This window comes from Gastrolobium bilobum, unplaced genomic scaffold (genome assembly GCF_033153095.1).
Source record: "Gastrolobium bilobum isolate Gb01-03AN ecotype WA unplaced genomic scaffold, APGP_CSIRO_Gbil_v1 utg37943, whole genome shotgun sequence".
Taxonomy (NCBI): Eukaryota; Viridiplantae; Streptophyta; class Magnoliopsida; order Fabales; family Fabaceae; genus Gastrolobium; species Gastrolobium bilobum.
In genome coordinates this window covers 31,187-55,145 of record NW_026899521.1, presented here as the reverse complement: position 1 = coordinate 55,145, position 23,959 = coordinate 31,187, and the positions used below count along the sequence as shown (strand labels likewise).

The 23,959-nt window shown below is 35.2% G+C and overlaps 1 protein-coding gene across 9 annotated transcripts; it reads right to left on the bottom strand.

Moving 5' to 3' along the window:
• Positions 1-3,811: 3,811 nt before the first annotated feature.
• Positions 3,812-21,272, bottom strand: LOC133290922 (uncharacterized). Of its 9 annotated transcripts, XM_061489079.1 has the most exons (19): positions 20,387-21,272; positions 18,352-18,894; positions 18,156-18,257; positions 17,135-18,075; positions 16,093-17,053; positions 15,900-16,016; positions 15,388-15,570; positions 15,221-15,283; positions 14,506-14,577; positions 14,144-14,407; positions 13,323-13,442; positions 11,574-11,633; positions 11,250-11,290; positions 11,064-11,141; positions 10,888-10,972; positions 7,797-7,963; positions 4,367-4,474; positions 4,060-4,192; positions 3,812-3,856 (listed from the first exon to the last, which is right to left on the bottom strand). In XM_061489079.1, the coding sequence occupies exons 1-16, from the start codon at positions 21,209-21,211 to the stop codon at positions 7,838-7,840; spliced, it is 4,581 nt and encodes a 1,526-aa protein (XP_061345063.1). In that variant the 5' UTR covers positions 21,212-21,272; the 3' UTR covers positions 3,812-3,856; positions 4,060-4,192; positions 4,367-4,474; positions 7,797-7,837. The 9 variants fall into 9 exon arrangements, with proteins under 9 accessions (XP_061345063.1, XP_061345058.1, XP_061345056.1 ...); XM_061489074.1 differs by having other exon boundaries at positions 4,367-4,478; positions 14,144-14,379; positions 14,460-14,577; positions 16,093-18,075; XM_061489072.1 differs by having other exon boundaries at positions 14,144-14,379; positions 14,460-14,577; positions 16,093-18,075.
• Between the last annotated feature and the right edge of the window lie 2,687 nt (positions 21,273-23,959).

Here is a 23,959-nt window from a genome sequence, read left to right as displayed (position 1 = left end):
TTGGTACGATAATTTGAGTAGCATTACTTGGAGCTTATTGTGCATGTTGCATTTTGTAATGGCTAGTTTCCCATCATTTCTTATTTTGTGGGTTAACGAAGTTTGAGACATATATATATGCATGATGATGGTTGAACATATCAAAAGATGCTCAAGCGTTCTTGACTCTTTAGGCTTCATCTTTATACAGATTTATGCTGCTTGATTTATTTCCTCTCACTGCAAACAAGTTTAAGCTTAAACTGATAGAAGCTACCGTAGTTGGCTTAATTAGGCTCAACTGAGTTGAGTCAAATGGGCTTTTAACTTTCAATGAACCAAGTCGATTTCGGCAGGTCCAACTTTCTTTTCGACTCTACTATCCTCAGTTTGGACCGCTCAAAAAAAGAAATGAAGTTGTATATATTTTTTAAATATTTAAGACACATTTACAAATATTAAAAAAATCGACTCAGTACATACACAACAATTAACACAAGATAAGATTTAAATGAGCAAATTTAAGAGTCTTAATAATGACATGAGATTATTCTAACTTAATCCCTATGTATGCATCTGTGTCAAAAACTTGGTAAAAGAGTTAGTATTTATGGTTTTTGCAAGAACCAACGGAGTTTTATTTATTTTTTTAAAAAAAACTTAGGAATTATCCATCTCAACTTATAAGGATGTAACAAATAGGCCTATACTTATGAAGAATGAAAGTGTTTGTTATATATTATTTATATGAATATAGTAGAACTAGATAAATGAAAAATGTTAAGTTTTCCAAACAAATTCTCTATTATTTTGTAATTTACTTAGAATAAATATTAAAAGCATAAGTACTTATCTTGAAAACATCAAAAGATTTTAATATTCTTTGAAAAAAATTATTAGTATTATTGAAAAGAGTTATGAAGAAAATATAAAATATTCCTATATATCTTCAAATCAATGTCACTAATAAAATAATTCTTAAAACTTAGTTTAATGTTAGCTCGTCTTACGCGCCTCACTAGTAGGTAGGACCTGATATCGCGTCAGATGATGAATATACTGCCAAGGAAGCACGGACACTTGTAAAAATAGGAAGAGTCAGATCCGACACGCTCCGACACGGCGACACGCTCCGACACGGTGTCGGACACGCGGTTGACTTTTTCCGACACGTTGACTATTCTGACACGCGAATTTGACCGTGTCCGACACGGTCAAATGGCATTTTCGTAATTTTTTTTAATTTTATTTTTTATTTTTTTTATTTTTTTTTTAAAGTTAAAATATATTAATAAAGCTTCCACCTGATTATATTAATTTTATCTTTTTGTCTTTTTTCCCCTTAAGTAGATAAGAGATCATCTCAACATCATTGTTGTCAATTCCTATCACGCTCTTGTTGTATCTTCTTCTCTCTGATCTCTCTCTAATATGATTTGATCTCTCTATCTGATATTATATCTCTCTCTCATCTCAGTTCTTATTTATTTTATTAAAGCTTCCATCTTTATAACGTGTTGATGGGTATTATTAATTTAGTTTCATTTTTTTGTTAAATTATTAAATATTAAATGAAATATACCCTGTATAAATTAAAAATATTATTTAATATTAAAATGTGTCCCAACGTGTCGAAATCCATAATTTTTTAAGAATGACGTGTCGGAGTGTCGTGTCGTGTCACGTGTCGCGTGTCGTATCGGTGCTACTGCTATAGTGGGTTTGCGCACAAGGCTTACACGATGACAAAGTTTCAACATTTCCAATACCGATTTCCATTCGTGTTCCACTGACGCAAAACTGAATGCACTGTTTTCCCAGTAATTTTTGCAAAATCTAGTAGTGTATTTGAATAAGCTCCGTCTAAGTCAAGTCTTCCTTCTATACAACAGACCATGGCAAGTTTATAGACTAAAAAATACTACTCAAATTATAAACAGCCATTCACTTAATGCAATGAGGAACAAAGAAAAATAAGGTATTTCAGTTAGTGGACCAAAATAGGCTTAAATGGGCATTGTGGAAGTAGTAGTATAAGAATTATCAGTTTTGAACAAATGGGCTAGACATTTAAGCATCGAAACTTGAAAAGAGGCCCTAGTGTTGAGGATCACTTTTACCTTTCAACATCATCGAGTGCCTTAATGCATAATAACCAAATTATTTGATGCAACTATGACGATTTATCATGTCAATTCCTAAAGCGATCAATTCCATTTAACTTGTTCTGTCCTTGCTTTCAAGTTTCAGCCAGTCTACACACCACAAAACCTGAAACGATAGAAGCTTGAGATAAAGAGTAAGGCAAACATAAAGATATGAAAGAAACTTCCACCTGGTACACAGTAATTCAAGCCGGAGGTATTTACACCAGAAACTTGCATTACCAGTGAACTAGAGTGCCATTTTTTTCTGCAGCGAGACCTGGTGCCAATGCAAAAAACATTAATTTTACTGAGGTGAATAAAACAGACCCAAGATTTTCAGGTGTAATATCGTACTTTCATTCATAAATGATCAAGTAAAGAAATCCATATGAGAAAGCTAGTAAAAAGAACTAAATTTTGATTGATCAATTATGTAATTCATACTACACAGCCCACAAAACACACATCAAGATAGAGTGTCAAATATCAGAAAAAGGGGTGTCCTGTGCAAAAAGCTTACAACAAAGGGAGGGTCACATGAATGCAGCCTTAACCCCGTTAGTGGATAGGCTATTTCTGCAACTAGAACCTGTACGCTTAGCCTCTATAAATCTCAAAAAATACCAACTAAGCCAAAAAAAAAAATACTGATAATACCATTTTCATGAAATAAGATTTTTAGACAACAGAAGGCGAATCTTGTAGCAGCAGTAAGGTTGTTCCTTGTGATCGGAAAGTCAAGGGTTCGAGTCTGGAAACAACATCTTTGCAAGGATACGACCACAAAATGTAAAGAACCAATTCAACCCAAAAGCTAAAGTTGTTGGGTGAGGCTACATTAATGGTTTTATATATCTCAACACACCCCCTCACACAAGAGCTCATTGGGCTTGAAGGATGGACAATGCAAAGGCCCACCTACCTGCGCGAAAAAAGAAATTCCACTAGAAAGAAAGTGGGGGGCGGTGAGGATCGAACCCGGTACACCGAGGCTCTGATACCATGTAAAGAACCAATTCAACCCAAAAGCTTAAGCTATTAGGTGAGGCTACATTAATGGTTTTATATATCTCAACACGCCCCCTCACACGAGAACCCATTGGGATTGAAGGGTGGACAATGCACAGGCCTACCTACCTGTGCGAAGAAAGTGGGAGGCGGTGACGATTGAACCCGGTACACCGAGGCTTTGATACCATGTAAAGAACCAATTCAACCCAAAAGCTTAAGCTGTTGGGTGAGGCTACATTAATGATTTTATATATCTCAACACAAACAATATACCCTCACCCCTATATATGGGAGCTTGTGGATCGAAGTTTGCCCTTTTTTAAGTTTTTAGACAAGACCTTTCTCCAATCAGTTGGCAGACAATGACTATCTTAATTTAGAGTTTAGTCTTAGCAATAAGCAAACTTAGTTGCAAAACAAAGTTGACATCAGTGGTTTCTCATGTGCCCAAAAACTGCCTATTTTTTTTTTCTTTTGGTATACCGACACTCAGATGTTGTATGCAGTTTTAAGTTGTTTACAACAGGAAACAAAAAACATTAAAGTACAATCAATGGAGACCAAAAATCAACATCATCTTTATCCCAAACTAGTTGGGGAATGGAGAGCAAACAAAAATAAATAAATCATGTGTAGTTTAAGAGGGAAAAAACACTTGCCTGACACTCCTGTTATTTATGTGACAAAGACTCAAAAACATCTTTTCCTCTTCATATCAACTGAGAAGAAAATGTTCAAAAACATTAAAGATAAGGAAATATTTAAAAGGGAAAAGTGTTTATCCTTTTAAATGACATAACTTGTGTCATTTCACTCTCATGACACAACTTTACATCCTTTAAAATAACACACACTTTTCTCTATTTAAAATGTAAATGATACAGAAACTGCTTCTAACTCCTGGATAAATAAGTGTGCGTACAATTTGCATCAGCAATATATCTGAACAACTCCACTGATGTAATTCTTAGCTATTGAAGAGCTCACTGGTAGAAGGCAGGGAATCAGGGGTTGAGCAGGAAGTAGCTTAAACCAACCAAGATGATCCAACAGACCTGAAGATGAACCACCAGTACCACACTGTCAAGGATAAAGTCCTAACCTAGTACTTGGCACCATGTAACAATGAAAAAACATATGAACAAATGCAAGAAAACGTCTTAGGCATACCTAGAGCTTGTAGCTCAAGGCATGAGAAAGATATTACATTGTTCAACTTCCGTACTCACCATTTAGAATACCAGCCTTCATTCAGTTATCAGCTTCCACATATAATCTGCCTGACGAGAGTAACAGATCAATATTTTGGCATGCTTTATGTTGCACAAGCCAAGAACCTGCCTAATAGAGAAATTTGAGCATAATGATTTCTATTAAGTTAAGGAATGGATATATAGAAAAATAACTTTAAGCTAGACTCTCAGATGGGAAATCATATTAAAAACAACTTTATTTATTACAACATATTACTGATGCAGATGCAGCGTATATACAGAAGCAGATGCAAAGGCTAATTGCAGATAGCATATAGCAGTTAGAGTAAACTAACGGTTAATCATTTCAGTTAGTTTGATTTCTTTTACTTAGTTATTCAGATAGTTCGTTGTGTACACATGTCATCAAGTCAGTCACATACAACCTATCAGAAGCTCACCCCTAGGTATAAGTGAGTCTTTGAGATGTATTACACACTTTTCATTCAATGAAAATAAGAGTTCATACGAATTTAGCTTGTTAGAGATTACTTCTTGGCATCCTAGAATCACATCCAGACAACCAAGGGTGATTCCTCTTGTATTTGAGTCTTAATAAGTAGCTTTCCACATCACATAGGACTTGCTTCTGATCTAGCCAAAAATTATTGCAATATTTTAGAATTCAAACACAACACATCATTTATATTTCCTTTTTGGTAATTTGAAACCTTAAAAGGGAATTTGCCTAACATTACCCAAGCAAACCCAATTTCCCTCAGCACAGAAAATATTCCCAAACTCAAATTTGTTTCCTTCAAAACCGATTTTTTGGCAAGCAATTTTCTTCAAAATCTGAAATCTCACACAAATTGGAAAAACAAATTCGGATCATAGTTTGTAAAGATTGGACAAGAGTATAATCTATCAAATAAGTTAATTGGAGACATCAGAAAGCAAGCTTGAGATAGTTAGCCTAACCAAAAGAGCATGCATGCTTACATATATTAGTTAGTTTAAAAAGAACTGAAACTATCAGCAAATGTCCAGGTCATAGTGATGGTGACGTAATAGGAACCGGAAATTTTATTAGTAACAAAATAGGGATGAACTCCAGGTACAATGGATCAAGTCACTCAACAAAATAAAGGACTAAATAATGCAGAACTTCGAGGGTATGCATTCTCCCTGCCTAGGGCTTTCGAAAGGCACTTGTCTCCCAATTCCCAATTTCTAACTGCTCAATAGTATGCCTAATGAGCCCCTCTTCTCTCCTATTTATGGAATCAATCACCCATAATTACATAATCAATCACCGTAAATCGACCTCATAAATAAAGAATCACCAATGATTATTAATATTGAATCCACCTATAATAAAATCCCTGCATTTATTATGGACACTTAGCATGGTGAAGGTTGGTGTGTTCCTATCAATACTTCCCCCTAAAACTTCCACCTTGTCCTCAAGGTGAAGGTCAGCCCACGAAAATCTTCCTTGAGGTCCCACTGCTTGAAATGTAGGGAGGGACCCACTTATGTAAGAAACATAAGAACTTCCACTTGGATCCCGTTGCACTTCTGCAACACCCATTGGTCGAGGATGATAGATTTACAACTTGGAGATTGTAATGCCAACCAGCATAACTTTGATGTCTTCAGCCGTTCCCAAGTTTGATGGGCCGAAACCAGGAGTCTTGGATCTGAGTAAGCCCGTTGAATCATGGGATCGCAAGCCCAAATGTCACAAATAAACACAAAGAAAAGACCCATGTCTCTATGTAAGCTTAGGAGTGAGAGTGCTTTGGGCTTGATCCATTTTGCTATTCAATTGGCCCAATTTTCCTAAGCTCCTCCATGACCTAATTTCGTCCTCTCTCTTCAGATGAGTTGGTAGCCGGCACAAAGATCATTCCTCGTGAGGGTTCAAGTCTGGTGGACCATATGGTGGCGGCAGCTTGGTGTTGGCGCTACTGGTACGCGCACATTGCTCGTCTGAGCCTCAAAATGGTGTGTTTCCTAGAGTAACTCGCATCTATGCCATGAGATGCTCGTTTGAGCCTCAAATGGTGCACTTCCTAGAGTAACTCGCATCTATGCCATTATCATGGACACTCAGTATGGTGAAGGTTGGTGTAGTCCTATCACACCGCAACTAGCGCAGCAAAGCAATCACCACCAAAAATGCCAGAGGAACTGGGATAACAGGGATGCCGCTACAACAAAAATGGCAGCTGCAATGAAAAGACTACAAAAAATTTGTAAAACATGCATAATTAATAATCCTAATTTTTTAAAAAATTTATAGTTTACACCATAAACAAATTAAAAAAAACAATTATAAACTTTCAATACTCAATTTATGATGCATTTATCAATTATCTTATTCAAAGCATTGAAAAAAACTAAAAACCAACAACAATGGTGTAGCATGCATAAGTAGGCAAGACACCTATGACACCCCCCTCCAAAAATGGACAGTGTTGTCAATTACCAAAAACAAAAAGACAGTAATACAAATTACCAAAAAAAGGACAGTTATGGCTTTTTCCTTTTGGTTGAGCTGTCAATATGGAAATTGGTTATGAAATTACATTTCCAATATAGCCCTAGTGTCAATCCCCTTAGGTTAAATTAGGCAGTCTTTCATCATTTTGAGAATTCTTAGATCAGTCCCTATATTTTTAAAACTTTAGAGACACTCATATTTAGATCAGTCCCTATATTTTAAGATCAGTCCCTGAACCTGGTTTATTTTTTGGTCCCCATAGAGACACAATTGAATCTTTTTTCTTTTCTTGGAACTATAGGGATTCATTTGTAGTTTTTAAGCTACAGCGATCTATTTAAAAATTCTCAAAAAGTACAAAGACCTGCAGATTAATTTAAACTCAATCTTATGGGATAAGTCCAAGGTCTACATGTAATTTGATAACTGTTTAACCAAAGAGTGATGTTATATGCACACCCAAATTTTCACACCCATTTAACACAAGTTAACTATGTACAAATTTTGAATTAACAAGTTGTATTGTAATTAAAGAAAATGCAATGTGGTAATCAATTACTTGCTTGTTAATCAAACAATACAATTTGTATGTTGTTAGCGAGTATAAAACAAGAGTGAAATTTTGGGGGTGCATGGATGACGAATCATTTTACTCAATCCAAATGAATCCTTTCCCCTACCGGATGCAATTCCCATCGACCACTCTAGCCACTATTAATTACTCTGATCCAGGCACTGTCAAGGTCTTATCAAATGGCAGGAGCTTCAACAAAAAACCAAACAAGAGTCCTCAATTACAAAAAAAAAAAGTGCCAGACCTCCAGTTCAGTCATTTCTTTTGACATAATAAGATATTTAAACTCTATATTCAACATTATTTATTGTAAAAAGATGGAGCAAAATCAAAGTCGAATTATCTTGATATTTGTCACTAATCATTGGTGACTTGAACTGTACCTTTCAGACAATAACCTTTCAGTCTTCATGTAGTGAGAATCTTATGATATATCGAGACTAGGGATGATTTTTGGAAGTAGTCTGCAAGGTGGCCTTGAACATGACTCGCCATCATTATTTAGGAATGCAAGTTCATTTTCAAGAACAGAATAAGCTTCTGAAAATGCCTGCAACAAATTTATAACTCATGAAAAACACTACCAGAATAGCCAAATTCATCAAAGCATAGTTTTTAAATAAAACACTGAGCAAGCAGAAGATGAATGAGCAATCAATACAAGCATAAATAAGTCTGAAAGAACTGGATCCGAAATTAGGGAATAACAGAAAGAAAATGGGAATTTTATTGAATATCCTCCAACTATGGATCAATTGGGCATACAACGATCAGAAGAACAAGAATGAATCAGATAGGATTATTCATATCGCGTGGCTAGAACAGAAGCCAAGAAACCTCTTGCTGTACGTTCTAAACCAAGTTAAGCTTGAGAAATGGACATAAAGGAATCAGACCCAAGCGTCACTGCATAGGGGATGGAGGCTCAATATAAAAAATACAAGCAATATTTCGAATGCAACAATGAGAAACTACTCTTAGTTTTTTATCATACATACACCAAATAGCAGTAGCACACATGATTAATAGATTAAAATTGTTGGATACAAGCAAGGTTGTTGAATCGCAATACGTATCGTGAATCGTTTGGCTGCTTTTTTGAATCGTGAATCGTGAATCGTATCGAATCGTAAGATTCAGAAACAAATTAAAAATAACTTAAAAATATATAATATCATATATAGTATACCATATCCAGTATTATCGAAAATAATAAAATAATAATCAATGTAACTCAACTGATTAATTGACCAAATGCAGTACTATATTCATATATATATATATATATATATTTTTATCGCAAAATGCAGTTACAGTATACTTATCTAATACCAAATGCTTCATTAGTTCATTGTAATTGACCAAGTGTTTTTTCATAGTGAAACCACGTAACCCAAAGATGCACCACGTACTTTTAATCAGCCCATCATCTTGTAGCCACATACCCATCAACTTTCAAGTTTCAACGGACACCACACATGACTTACATAATATTTTAATATATTTTTTTTAAAGTTAAATTACCAAACACCAATTATAAAATAATACCCAAAAGCAGTTTGCAAGCCTTCTTCACAGCTCATCTCATTCTCTCTGACTCTGAAGTCTGAATGTCGTTCTTCGCTTCGCTTCTTCACAGCTTGCAAGCAGTTTTTCCTTTTTCTTTTTTTCTTTCTGTTCTTTGATTCTCTTCTCTCTTTCTTGTTTTCTTTAATTTGTTTGTTTAATGGGATTTTGAATCCCTAATATTTCTGTTTTCTGAAGCAACCGACCTTTGAGAATCCAAATTTCGTGATCTTTCGAATTCTGACATTTGATTTTTTTTTTTTAAATTCAAATCCTGACTTTTGATTTTTATTTTATTTTTTTAATTTGAATCGCACAATATTTACGATTCACAACTGAATCGTTCGATTCCACGATTCAGCAGGACGATTCTGTGCAAAAACGATTCAATGATGCGGTTCGAATCGTTTTTTCCCCGTATCGGATCGAACCGTGCGATACGTATCGCGTATCGTGCGATACTAACAACACTGGATACAAGTAAAATTGAGACTTACTATGTAGAAAAGGAAATTTCCCTTGGAATTCGAGAGCCTGGTCTCTCCCTTCAAAACAAACTAACCAACTAACTGATTTTACTTACATTCTCCCCCTCTATTTATATCCTACCTATGCTACTGCACTTAGAGGGCTAACTAACTAACTCGTACAACTTTAACAAGGTCTAACTAACAGAAGCTTACCCACTTGGCTCTTTGGGTCATCCTTATTTCATCGAACATATACTTTCTTACCCATCCTTAATTCTACATATACTTTCCTAATTGGGGGTCTGTTGCTAAAGATTCCAAGAATCTCACTTCATTGTAATATTTGTGTGAGCTTCACCAATGACAGCTCAAGTGATGGACAATATACTATGGACTTTGACAGACTTCAAGAAGTTTAGACACAAATTACTCAGAAGAACATCAACATATATGTACCCATTAGAGTCCCAACTAACCAATATTTTATAATCTCCTGCACTAAATCAAATACTGTAAGTGTTTCTGTCCATCATTTTTCAGTGAAGAACATCATACACATTTTACAAGCTATATTGATATCACTAGCTCAGTTGATATTTCTAATGAAAGTATATTTGCAGGCCAACCCACTTCTCTCTTCATGCATTTACATTTCCAAAGTTACCAGTTTCAATTGCACAAATAAAAAGGGTGCGGGAGCCAGTAAATTCATATCATTAGAAACTTTAAAAAAAGTAGGAAAGAACTGAACATGAAAAATTATGTTTAAATTCCTAGGGAAAAAATAATGATTTAGTACTAGAATCATAAAAAAAAAGAGATAAAATGGTACAGTAATAGGTGAATACATATTAAAATTTTCTACATTAATCAAACTTTTCCGATTGACACTCCAATATTCAGCATTATATGCATAATAATAAAATAATAACAGCACAGCTTAATCATTTACTGTCAATTATGCAGTAAGTTTACAAAGATTACCATACTTCAACAAGACCTATCCATTCTCTACAACTTCAAAAATTAATTGCACAGATTCTCATAGATAATAACAAAGAGACAAACATGCCACATGGTTAATCAAAAGGCTACTAATTGTATATTTAAATTACTCGAATTTACAGCTACCCATTAACGAAGATGGTAGATCTATTGAAAAATTGGAAGTACATTTGTCATCCTCAAAAATTTCAGACGCATTATCATAGAAAAGTTTATATAGTATAAACACCTTCAGTTAATAAGGACAAGAGAAGCAGTTTTTACTGCAACAATTACATAAGCCTTATTATTCTCAGCAACAACTACATGAAAGATTTAGCTAAACTGTTTAAAGATAATTTAAATCACAGGTTTCTTTTTTCTGTTATCACGGCATAGCAAAGGCCAACTATAGGAAATATGAAAAAGCTGTTGGTTGTGACTGCATCATTACCTTAATACATTGATGTATTCGGAAGCAATTCCTTCCCACATTATTTGTAGGGAAAAGAGGATCATCTATGTGAATTGGATCAATGCTGCAAAAAAGTTCAATTTCAATTAGTTGGAGAAAATGAAAATTAAAAGGATATCACACTGTGGACACAGAAATATTGGTTTCTCTATTACCTACAACCTCTTTCTCTTTTTATATAAAGTCCACTTCCCTGCACTGATATACGCATTTGGCGAGGATCAAACACATTCCTAAAAGAAAAGTCATTAAATTGATTTCTAGCCAAAAACACTAAATGATTATACAATATCCACTCTAATAGCAACAAGAAAATATAGAATTATCATTAGTTTTCTCACCCAAAAAAGTAAAGAAAATCCATCAGAAGGCTTCCATAGTTCTGCAAGAAAATGGAAGAAAGATTTATTTAGAAGCAGTTACATATCTGAAATAAAAAGTAACTGAGCACATAAAAACTACAACTCTCCGCGACCCTGCTTGGTTCTTTAATAATAAATTCTCTTTAATTAAAAAAAAAAAAAAAAGAGCGAAGTCTGAATCTTTGTTCCCTTTCAATTTGTATCATTCAACCCTTGGTTTCAGCATAAAAGTCAGGTGATACGAAAATATTAGTCCTCTATGGCTATGAACAGTAAGATATAACTAAGGAGATCATTGTTTACTTGGTTTATTGGCCGGCCAAGATGGTGCTCATGCTGAAGAAAACGGATAATTAGTAACACCTACACACACAAAAAAAAGGCCAGTTTAGCAGTTACAGACTACATTTTTCTCAAGCAAGAAAATTCAAAGTTCAAGGAAAAAAGAGGAAGGCAAACCAATAATATATTTCCCAAACCAATAACAAGACAGCTTTAAATCCTGAAAGAATATTTTTCAGCAGCATAGTAGCAGACAGAAAAAAGAAAATTTATTACATACTACTTTTATACTAAGCAAAGGAGAATCAATCACGTGGCGTGAATCAAGGCTTTTTAAACAAAACAAAAAACCCACTATACCGTTTTATACACTTCCTTAACCATTGGTGACAAAAACAAATGATAAAGAGGAAGGCAATAAGGCATGTTATTACTGTATTTCCTAGCAGCTTTTGCCTTAAATTCAAAAAACAAAAACAAAAAATCTAAAGCACGGGTGCCCATAGAAAATGAGATCACAAAAATACTTTTTTGTAGAATATGTAGAATATTCTAGATAGTATTTATTGATGTAGTTGGTAGTTGTATATTTAGTTGGTATGTTGTGTATTTATTAATGTAGTTGGTGGTTGTATATTTATTAAAGTAGTTGAGGTAGTTGGATGTACTCAATATAAAAAGGACCCATTGGGTCTCTCAATGAATCAAGAAAGTGTTATTCAGACAAAACACTTCTACTTTTCTTCATGGTATCAGAGCCTGGTTGTATGAGTAACTAATGTGGAGTTTATAAGGCCTTGGGCACTCCCATGAAGAAAAGTAGAAGTGTTTTGTCTGAATAACACTTTCTTGATTCATTGAGAGACCCAATGGGTCCTTTTTATATTGAGTACATCCAACTACCTCAACTACTTTAATAAATATACAACCACCAACTACATCAATAAATACACAACTACCAACTAAACATACAACTACCAACTACATCAATAAATACTATCTAGAATATTCTACACTCCCCCTCAATTTGGGAGATATATATTGATCATTCCCAACTTGCTGATCAAATTCTCAAAGGTCGGCTTAAGTAATCCTTTGGTGAGGATATCCGTTGTCTGTTCCTTGGTAGGTATATATGTCAAGCATACACTACCGTCTTCTAATTTCTCTTTGATAAAGTGACGATCAACTTCCACATGTTTTGTTCTGTCATGATGAACACTTCTTGATTCATTGAGAGACCCAATGGGTCCTTTTTATATTGAGTACATCCAACTACCTCAACTACTTTAATAAATATACAACCACCAACTACATCAATAAATATACAACTACCAACTAAATATACAACTACCAACTACATCAATAAATACTATCTAGAATATTCTACATATTCTACATTTTTTCCTTTCCTCACTTAATTATTACTAGACTACCAAGGACAAGATTGCTAGAAATAATTATCAAGCTGTTTGCAGTTAAATAAATATAAATGAAATATAACCACAAATTCTGCCTATCCACATAAAGGGCCGACCCAGTTCAAATACCCACTTCGTGAGTGTCTGGGGAAGGGAATACTCTAGGCATCCTTCTCAGAAAATAAAATCATTAATGGTGTACAAAATTATTTACTCATCAAGTAAAGCAAAAAACATCACATCTCCATAGACTATCGCTAAAGCCCCATCAATTTGTGTTACTTAAGCAGAAAGGGGACTAGGAGTTGAGAAATGAAAATTGCACGTAAAAGGAAGCAATCATGCATACCAAACAGTAGGAACTTAAGCCACCAGAGTAGGACTGATCAAGGCTCCTATCAGCTAAAAACTGTTTTAGTGCCAAAGCAAGAGGAGTAGCAGCAGGAAATTGTTCTGTCAACTGCCTAACCTACAGTTGAAAGGAGAAATTCTGAATATAATTTTCCAACTTGTCAAGTACAAGCTACAATATATAGACTAACGAGAATAATCCCTAATAATTACAAATCAAATAGTTTCCTAATTTAAGGGAAATCAAATCAATGCAATATTTACAACACCTACAGGCAGCAGTATCATAATTTAAATTGCCAAGCAATAAAAATGAGAAGCACATGATACATTTGACATCAATATTTATTAATGTAACAAATTGTTTGAAGAATGGAAAATGCTTTTGTGGTCTTATGCGCATCCCGGCACCTATTCAAGTTTTACTTTAGCTCAAGGATGGAGATTGATTTAACGCCCACGCAAACAGAGAGCAGAGAGACCAAATGTAATGGAAGAGAATGAAGTGCAGCCCACACAGGAGATCAAATACCGTATCAAATCTGAATATAGAGTCACAGCTCATTCACTTATAATTAATTTGGTTTGCAGACTACTGGGACTGAACAATTCCAATCAACGGACTTATAGGGTTCTCTCGCTTTTAATCCAATTTCTTGTGGGGATAGAATCACCAAAAAATAATTGTGTTCTGCTGTGTCTAATCCAATTTCTTGTGATATGTTTACTAAACCAGGGAAGCCCTAGGCTGAATTATTTGTAAACATACCACCAGGGATGTATGACAGAAAAACATATGTCCAAGGCCGGAGAAATTACCATTTCTGTGGTTTGGAGTCCTGTATGTGATGGGGACTTAAAGCTGATGTCAACACGAACTGATTTGGACTCTTTCAAGGCATCAGAATTTATTTGGGTGCTTTTCGGCAAAGCTGAATCTTCTGACTGGATAATATCAGAATGACTGTCATTACCATGTTCGCCAGGAGTACAATGTGGCTCTTCTTTTAAAGATTGTACAATAGGAGCTGATGAAGTAACAACATCCTGAGGTACTTCCACCACGAGCATAATAATAGGTATCTAATTGCAAAAAGATACAGAATCATATCTTATACAGAAGATAGGAGTATACCTAATAAGTTTATAATAACAATTAACAGCTTAAGACGAGATATTACAGCTGTATTTTCCACCGTCTTCAGAGAATCATTTTTTACCCAATCCTGATTGGCAAGATACCTAGCTGCATGCTGGCATGTAAACATAATAGTGTCAATTGTCTGATATACTGAAAATTGTGTAGTTCTAACAATTATTGCTAAAATATTTACAAAGTAGAAAGCAGAAATCATTATATCCTCCAAATACATCGTTACAAAGAAAATGAAAGGAAAACAAGAATAAAGTACAACAAAAGCAAATTCTTTTTACACGTCAAACAAATCAAACCTCATTCAAACAGAATGGGAAAGACCAGTTAACAAGATACATAAAAAAATGCATTGCGTAGTGTGATAGGGGTAGAGCAAAACACTTTCTAACGTCTCATTTTTTCACGAAAGCCATGTTCAAGACAAAACCATCAAAAGTACATTAAATCCACACTCACAATTGTCATCATTCCAATATCTTTTATCTCAATCACCTCACCATATTGTATTTCCAATTCTTTCAAATAAAATACAACCAGTTTGTAAACTTTGTAATAGAAAGAAACCAGTCAATGAGCTGGCAAGTTCAGATTATTTAAAATCAGAATGGTGCAATTCATATATTCGTTGTAGTTGTCACAAACTCTATACAAATCCTACATAACATAGATGTGCACACCCAACACAGTTAAGATGGGGAGTACAAAGTGCAAGTACAAGGCCTAATATATTGCCAATATACCTGAAGACATGTTTCTTTAATACCATTACGACCTTCCAGTATTCCAGCTTCTTTAATAGGTTCCTAAAAATTTTATTAAAACAATTAAAAAGAAACAAAAAGAAGGTTAATCCATCAAGGAATGGCATACCAAGTCAAGAAAAAAAGGATAAGAAGACAAATTTTACCAGGTTCCTCACTGGAGGGAGACAAACCACAAGGTCAACGTCACTTGTTGGAAGAGACATACCAGTTGCATTCGAACCAAATATGTTTGTCCTGGATCTGGGCCAAAGAACCTGCAGAGATCGGGTAACTCTCTTGACAGCCCAATTAATGTAGGGCCTCCTTGCCATATTTTCTGCAGCAACCTTGGATTCCATCATAATCATAAGTAACATGATTGAAATCTTTTGTCTTGTGGTGATAATATAAAGAAATATAAGGTGTCTACAGATTCAATCACAATTCTATTTTGAAAATTTTTAAACAAAGGACTGGAATGCATATAGGAAGTAATGATGACAAATTAAGGACAAAGATACTAGCACAACCTATGTAAGGTATTCCAAGATCAGGATCATTCAGAAAAAAGCAATAATGGAACAAGGAGTTATCAAAAGGCCTGCAAAGGAGTACGTGAGAAGTGTGCAAGTGTAAGCATGTGTTTGTAACATCACTCACAAAATAAATCCTATACCTGTTTACAGAAAGAGTCAATCTCATCATGGAGAAGGGCATGCATCAAAGATAAAGACGCACTCTGTGCAGAGCAGCTTTGCAACTCAGGAGGTTGCAAAGGAAAGGTGACATCTGGCTGTATAATTAAAAAGCCCACAATGAATAACAACATATATGTATAAAGAATGACTTTAAGTAAGGATCTTTCTTACATGTTCCTGGTCACGGGCTATCTGTGACATTGCAATCAGGCGATCCTGCAGCAAGGCAGCAGGTAAAGGCTGAATCAAAGGTCGCACTGCAAGATTGTTATTTCTCCAAGAAGGCCACACAACTTCAGCACCATCCATTCTCAAACAAGCTTCCTCCAAATTACTTCCATCATGATACCAGCCTCTCATTCCCCAGTGCCTTGGGCTAGAACTACCAGATCTAACTGTTGGAAAACCCCTTTGTTTCCTGGAGTCACTCACAGGGGAGGGTGGGGGTGGACGCGGTGCTCGCGGTACACAAAGCACTACAGGTGATGGTGGCCGCTTTATGCGAGGCTGCTCCCGCCTGGTAGGAGGAACACAAGGGCTTTTATGATCGACACATCTTGACCTTTCCCTTGGCAAATTAGGAATAATTATTGGGCGTAGAATGGGATATGGATGTGAATCGCCTGCCTTACCTTCAATCTCCCCAAGTAAATTATTACCCAAAGAAACAGAAGTATTTTCATCCACTGCTGCATCTGTAACTGATGAAGAATGCAACACCTTTCCAGGTACTACTTCATTACCTGACATCACATAACCAACAGTCTGGGGCCCAGTCCCTACAGGATCGAAAGGAGAACAAAATGTAGCAGCAGTAGGTGAAGTTAAACCATTTGTACTATATGAAGATGAGAAAGCAACCATGTCATCCACTGTCCTATTCATGTCAGCTTCCCGCAAAGCCCATAAACTGTCATCAGAGCTAAGAGAGGGAGGCCGGGAGAAACCTTTTCCAGGATAATCAGAAGGGTTCCAGTACATTATGCCGCCACCAAAATGTTGATTATAATCTATACCAGAAACAGCATGAACCTCATACTCTTCCTCTGATACCCAGTGATTATCAGATTCATCAGCTAGCTCCTGCGTATTTGCTGGATCAGGTAAATCCAATATATCCCCAGAATACTTTCTTTCATCATCAGGAGCTCTTGCATCAACCTGCACACTGTGAACAGCCAACCCTTTTGAAAAGGTACACTGCCACCTAGACATAAAGCCAGAGTCATAATTACAGTTTGGTGATGCGGTCATGCCACCACGAAAAACTGGGGGCCAGTCGAAACTCATAGGAAAAGGCCGAGACAGAATTTGGTTGCATCCTCCTTCAATTGGTGTATTTCCTGCCTGCTGTAATGCGGGAACAAATGAATGGCAGAAGTGATTATGCCAATTGCGCCCAACATCCAGATGCAATCTATCTGTGGCAGGAGGGAGATGTGAGTTAAAAGATGGAAAATAGATAGAAGGTACACCAGGCCACTCATATGGACTGCATTTTGAGAAAGCTGAATTTCTACTTTTAAATAGAGATCTATCTTGCTCCTTCAACAGCCCACATTCTTTTACATTAACCTCTCTAATCGGTTTGTTGGGAACAGTTGACTTTACATCAGCTTCGGCAGCACATATTGAGTTCAAAGGACAAGTATCTTCATTGCCGAAGGTACTATCATGCTTCAATGCAGATACTGATGGAGTTATAGCATTACAATCTACATCACAATTTACAGTATCTAATCCAGAAGACAAAGTTTTCCTTTCATTTGACAAAAAACAACACTGAGTGCCTAAACTATTGCAACTTTCAGCAAGATCTTCAATATTCTCTCCTTCAACTTTCCTGGTAGAACTTTTCTCCTTAGTAGGCCCACTAAGAGAACTACAAAGGCTTGAATTTGAAGCAAGGATGTCATTACCAATTGAATTGTCATTTTTGACATTCTGAATGATAGAACTATCAAAAAATCTATCACATTTTGCCACCTCACCTTCAGGAATAACAGGGGCAGAGGCAGCATCCATAATCGACTTTTGAGAATCTCCAACTGCACTGTCAACAAGGGTATTTTTATTTTTATTTTTATTTTTCTCTTTTCTACTCCTTCTTGAAGTGGTTCGAAGTTTGCCAACGTCCAATCCTCCAGTATAATCCTGATGACAAGTGGCTTGTTATAAACCATTTAAATCTTAAACAAGAAAAATGATCCAGATTAAAGAAAAAAGTTTGCAACCATATTTGCAGTTGATGATGAGCTCCCCAGAGGAACATCAGGAAGTTTTCTGGATCCCACTATATCAGTCTTGTTTTTATTATCCACTATACAATCAATATCCTGGAATATTATCATATGGAACAAATCAGAATTTTAAATTGTAGCATTAAAGCAATAAAACTATTCAGCCATCTCTTTGAATATAGATTAGTACCTTCATTGGGTTTTCATGTGGAATACCATCCACACACATCTTTTGAACAGGATTTTTCCTTTTAGGGTTGCGGGTTCGTCCCTTCTTTTTACGGTTAGAAACACTAAGCTTTTCTTTTGGTTTACCTGATGAAGACTTGTCAAGTTCCTCTTCTAGTAGTTCAAGTTTTGTGCAGTCAAGGGAAATAACCATCAGAAATCCTCGAATTTTTCTTAATATACAATCAGATATTGTACAGACAGAACCCAACGAACTAAAGAAAAGGTTTTCTATATCATAATCACTATTAAGACTAGATGTTATCATCCTATTAACATCCTGAAGCACAAATAAGGAATTAAAGACTCTGGCTAAAGCAGCAGGTTTTTTACAAAAAGTGACTGGTGAAATAACTGTTCCAAATTCTATATCATCAGGAAATGTTGGAATGGTCCTTTGAGCTGACGGAGAATGATTGTATTGCAGTAGTTTATTTGATCCCACAGTGTATAGCCAAATCTCATCCTCAGAGGCACTACTTGCTACTTTCAAAACCTCGCAAGTCTGAAAACTTATGAATCAAAAGTCAGCCTAGTACTTAGAGAAGGCCTCAAATATATTAACCTAAAATGCAACATGTATGAATATACTAACTGATAACAATCCCTGGTATTGTGAAGTCATAAAAACAGAAAGTAAAAAAAATATTCATCATATCCAAGATTAGATAATGAAAAGTAGCTTTAACATACATATAACATGAAGCATCTGGCTGGAATAAAAATTGGTTGAACCAAGTTTTATCCAACATGCAACTGATTTGAAACATCAAATACGTCATTTAGAGATTAGTTTATAAATATTACAATACCTGCAATAGTATCTTTTTAATGAACAAGAAAATGAAAGTTGGAAAAAATGAAAGAGTTTCTCAGCCTTCTATATCATTATACCCTACTCTTTATTTCAGATACTAATTATTATATCTATATTTTCAGATTACTGGCCTAACAAAATGCAATTTTTATACTATTTTGGATAAAATACAACTTCATAATTATCAAATACTATACAAAACTCTATAAGACAAATATAATTCTATAAGACAATCTAATTCTTTTACTGAGAAATTAGCATATTAATTTTGAACCTACGTGCAATACAATACATTAATCTGCAAATATATCTTTAATCATATCAAGCTATCAGCAAATTCAAGGAACCACAATAAGCAGCTTAAACTAAAGTAAGAAAAATGTCCCATTTCAAAACTAAAAGCATATGTGACTATTAAGAAAGTCTCTTCTCTCCTACCCCTTTCGCCCAAACAGGTCAGTAACCCCGCCCACACAAAATACTACTAATTAGCCACCCATGACTATAAAGTTTAGAATATATTTTATAATTAACATCATCAGTACCAGTAAACACCAATAGTATCTTTCACTAATGTTCATACATCAGTTAAGCTTAAAACAAAGGAAAAAGGAAGTTGCTTTCCGATCCCAAAACCATGGAAGCACATGCTTCTTAACATTGTAAAAATTTCCTTTTAAAGAAAGAAACAATTTTTTAGAATTATAATTACTTTCTGGTATAACTGTCAAAGCATGTATAATAGCATATAATGGTGCGTCACTCTTTTATTAGTTTTCGCTTGTAGTGAAAAGTGGATAACAAAATTTAGACTCCCTCACATCATCTGTCCAAACTATGTTAGGCGGCCAAATTTTGACAATTTAATGGATCCATTAAAGTTTATACTTATAAGCAATATATGCCACAACATAGTAATCCCATGTTGAACTATTCCAATGGACATCATCCTCTAATACAATGTACCATGTTGAACTATTCCAATGGACATCATCCTCTAATACAATGTATCCCGTTAACATCCAGTATCAATCTTTCCAAACCATCTCGTTAACATCTTCCATGAACCTTTTTATTTTTTTTCAAAATGGAAAAATGTTAAACAGGGAGCATGAATTATGCAATTTACACTAATATTCACCATCATATTAATAGTTTTAAAAGTTCCCAAAAAAAGTACCAAAGGTTTTGCAGCTTTCATCATGATGGTTGACAAAACCTTCTTCCTTGTCACAGCATCCAAATTCCCCCACCAGTCCACGCAACCTTTCTTCCTCCAAAACACATTGGTTGCGACACCAGCCCCATTCAACTTCTCCTTCAATTTCACACCCCTCTTCCTCCCACCACTGCTGTTCAACCAAGCCAACCTCATCGAAACCTCGATCCTATTCGCGAGAAAAGCCTCCACGCCATAATATCCTTTCGATTTCAGCCAATTCAGCTCAACCCAATCCGCCCCAAGCTCAGTCTCTTCCCCTCTCAGGAACCCCCCATTGGAGATCCAGTCCATGGCCTCCACGAACCGGTTCATGTCCTCCACGAGGCCCTCGGCGACAGTCATGGCGTCGAGGCTCCTAGCCGAGCACGAGCAGGCAGCGACCTCCTCCCCTTCCCGTGACTCGAACAGCCGCGCGGAGTCCAAGAGCAACCGCTCCGCGCCGCCATTCGAGTCGGCGGCAGCGACACGGGCGAGGAGGCCGCGCGACTTCTTGAAGCAGAGGGTGGGGAGGAAGGGCGGGTCACCGGAGGGGAGGTCAGGGAGGAGGATAAAGCAGCCATGACCGTGAGCTTGAAGCTTCGCGATCATCTGGAGAAGGATCTGAACGAAATCGGAATCCACAATGGTGAGGTGAGCTTGGCGCTGGTGAATTGAGAGAGAGGAGAACCATTTGAGGATCGAGATTCTCGGGTTAGCGTTAGGGTTAGGGTTAGGGTTTGGAATTTGGGAATGGTAGAAGGAAATGTGTGAGGTGAGCGAGTCCATGAGTTGACGGTGAGCCATGAGAGCGAGTTAGCTCAGAAATGTTGAGAATGAAAATGAGAGAGAAGAATTCTAATTTGATTTGGGAATTTTGGAGGTTTTTTGGGTTTCAGCAATTTACAGGGATCATGTTATTGTTATTTGTTAGTGAGTGAATTTCCTTTTGTTTCGTTACCTTTCACACAATTTAATAACATTTGCTTTTCCGTTTCTTTATGGTCCTCAAGGGATTTATTATATTAAAACTGGAGCGTGTTTATTTTCTTTACTTGCAAGCAAAAATGAACTAAGCATGCACGAGTACGTTGATTATAAATATATAACACGAGGTAATGCGAAACTATATACACTTATTAGATAAAAAAAAATGTTATTAAAATATGATATTAATATTTTAATATTGTAGAAAATAAAGTATCTCTTATATAGGTATAAAGGTGTGTGTCATGTTTTAATCACATAATCCCATATATTTTTATGTATGTAAGAGATATTTTTATTTACTACAATCCAAGAAACATTAATAACTTAAAATAAAGGGAAAAAGTGTGTATAATTTTGAAGGATGTAAAGTTGTGTCATTTTAAGTGAGAGAAAAAGATAGATAAAGGAGGAGAGAGGATAAACAAAAAAATATAAAAGTGTGGGTCTCACCTCTTTGTGAGAGTGAAAGAATATAAGTTGTGTCATTTAAAAAGATAAATATTTTTCCCTAAAATATATTACAACGGTTACAAAACTAGTAATTAGGTAAGAGTATTTCAGAATTCAAATTGGGTTGCGGGACCTATGGTTAAGGTGGTTAGTATTATTTATAAATTTAAATTTATACAAACTTCTAAGTTTAAATATTATTTATAAATTTTTGTGTGGTTAGTATTATCATTGATGATCCCCTCAAAATTTATGAAAATCTTTAATTATGATACTATGTATTTTTATTAGGAAAAAGTGTTTGTCATTTTAAATAATATTAAGTTATGTCATTTTAAGAGAGAGATAGACGCAAGAAAATATTTTTTTATTTAAAATTTAAATTAAAAAAAACTACACATTTTCTCTCCCATGATTTTCATTCTTTGTGTCTATCTCTTTCTTAAACTGACATAACTTATGTCATTTGAAATGACAAACACCAAATCTTTTTTTTTATCGTATAAATGGTTATAGTTTTAAAGAAAAATATAATGCCGTTCATTTTCGGGTTGCCGTCCTATGATTACTTAGGGGGGTGTATTGGATTAGGATTTTAAAAGACTTTTTTGAGATAAAAAATCCTACAGATTTTAAAAGACATTTTAGAATTAGAGAGACTTTATAGACTTTTTTTACAATCAAGATTTCATAGGATTGGATTTTAAAGGATTTTAATAGAATTCATGAGATTTGAAAGGACAATATGGATTTATAAGATTTTAAAAAACTATATGAACTTTTAAAGAATATTTAAAATTACAAGAGTCAATAAAAATAAATAACAAAGAAATGCAATAATATTAATAAGAAAAAGTAAACTTAACAACGTGTTGAAAATTATCTCAAAAATTACTAAGCAACAACTCTCCACATATCAATAAAATCTAATATAATTTTCTCAATGAGTTTAAGTTTGATTTGCGAAAATAATAACCATATATCAACGGTTATGTAACACCCTCCCTTGTATGCATCCAAGAGAGTTGTTTGCTAAGCGGAATTAGAATTTTTGACATCATTTTAGTGTTGCTAATTAAAGCTATTAATTGAAACCAAGTTCCTTACAAAAATCAGAGTATATTTCTTAAGTTGCTGAAAATATTATTTTCCTGGTAGACCTTGCTGTCTTTAAAAATTCGTATAAAATCAGTTTCGATGATTCAAAAAAATATTCCATATAATCTAGAAAGAGCATGTCTGGGGTTTCGCGTGCATATAAAATAATAGTAAATCAGAGTTCGTTTGCCCCTTGTAACATAACTCGCAAAGTGCTCGCAAAACTGTTTGAAAATCAGCACTTAATAAAACGTCAGAAATTATTTTCGCAAAACGTTTCTAGAACTTGTTTCCAAGGTACTTGCTGATCATAAAAGTCTGAAAACAGTAATAAAATCATAGTTCAACAGTAATCCAAACTTCTCAAAGTAATACAGTCATCCATCAATTAAACAGCAACAGCAAAAGTCCAAACAACAAATATCCATAAAATCTTGTCCTCAAATGCTTTTGCGTCCTCCTGCAATTTTATAAAGATTGCAGCCCCTAAGGGGTGAGAAAAATTCCAGTAGTGTGATAGCAAAACCAATAATGTAACAGTATTAAACTAAGCACAAAATTATAAAACAGTCGCATCATCATTTCATTTTCCTGATAAATCTTAACATTTCATAGTGCGTATATAACGTCATCATAAAGTACGTCATAACACCGTCGTGCACGTACAACCTACACAGTGGATATTCCATAATGGCTCCCTCAAAGGTGAATTCCAACTGTGGCCTATGCGGACAGAAGCCAAGTGTCCCATACACTGGTACCGAAGGGATGCTTATATGATGCGTACTCAAACGAATGCATATTTATATAGATATTATTATTAGTCAATGCGACATGAAATTTATGCACGTATGACATGCTATGCTTTCACACGCCAACAGAAAAATGGATGCGGTATGATGTAATTGTGCATGACTAAATCATAACATATTCTTCAAGCTGCCATATAACAGTTTTACCTCATAACAAAATTACCATCAAGACATAGGCAGAATACTTTCATCATAAATGACAGAA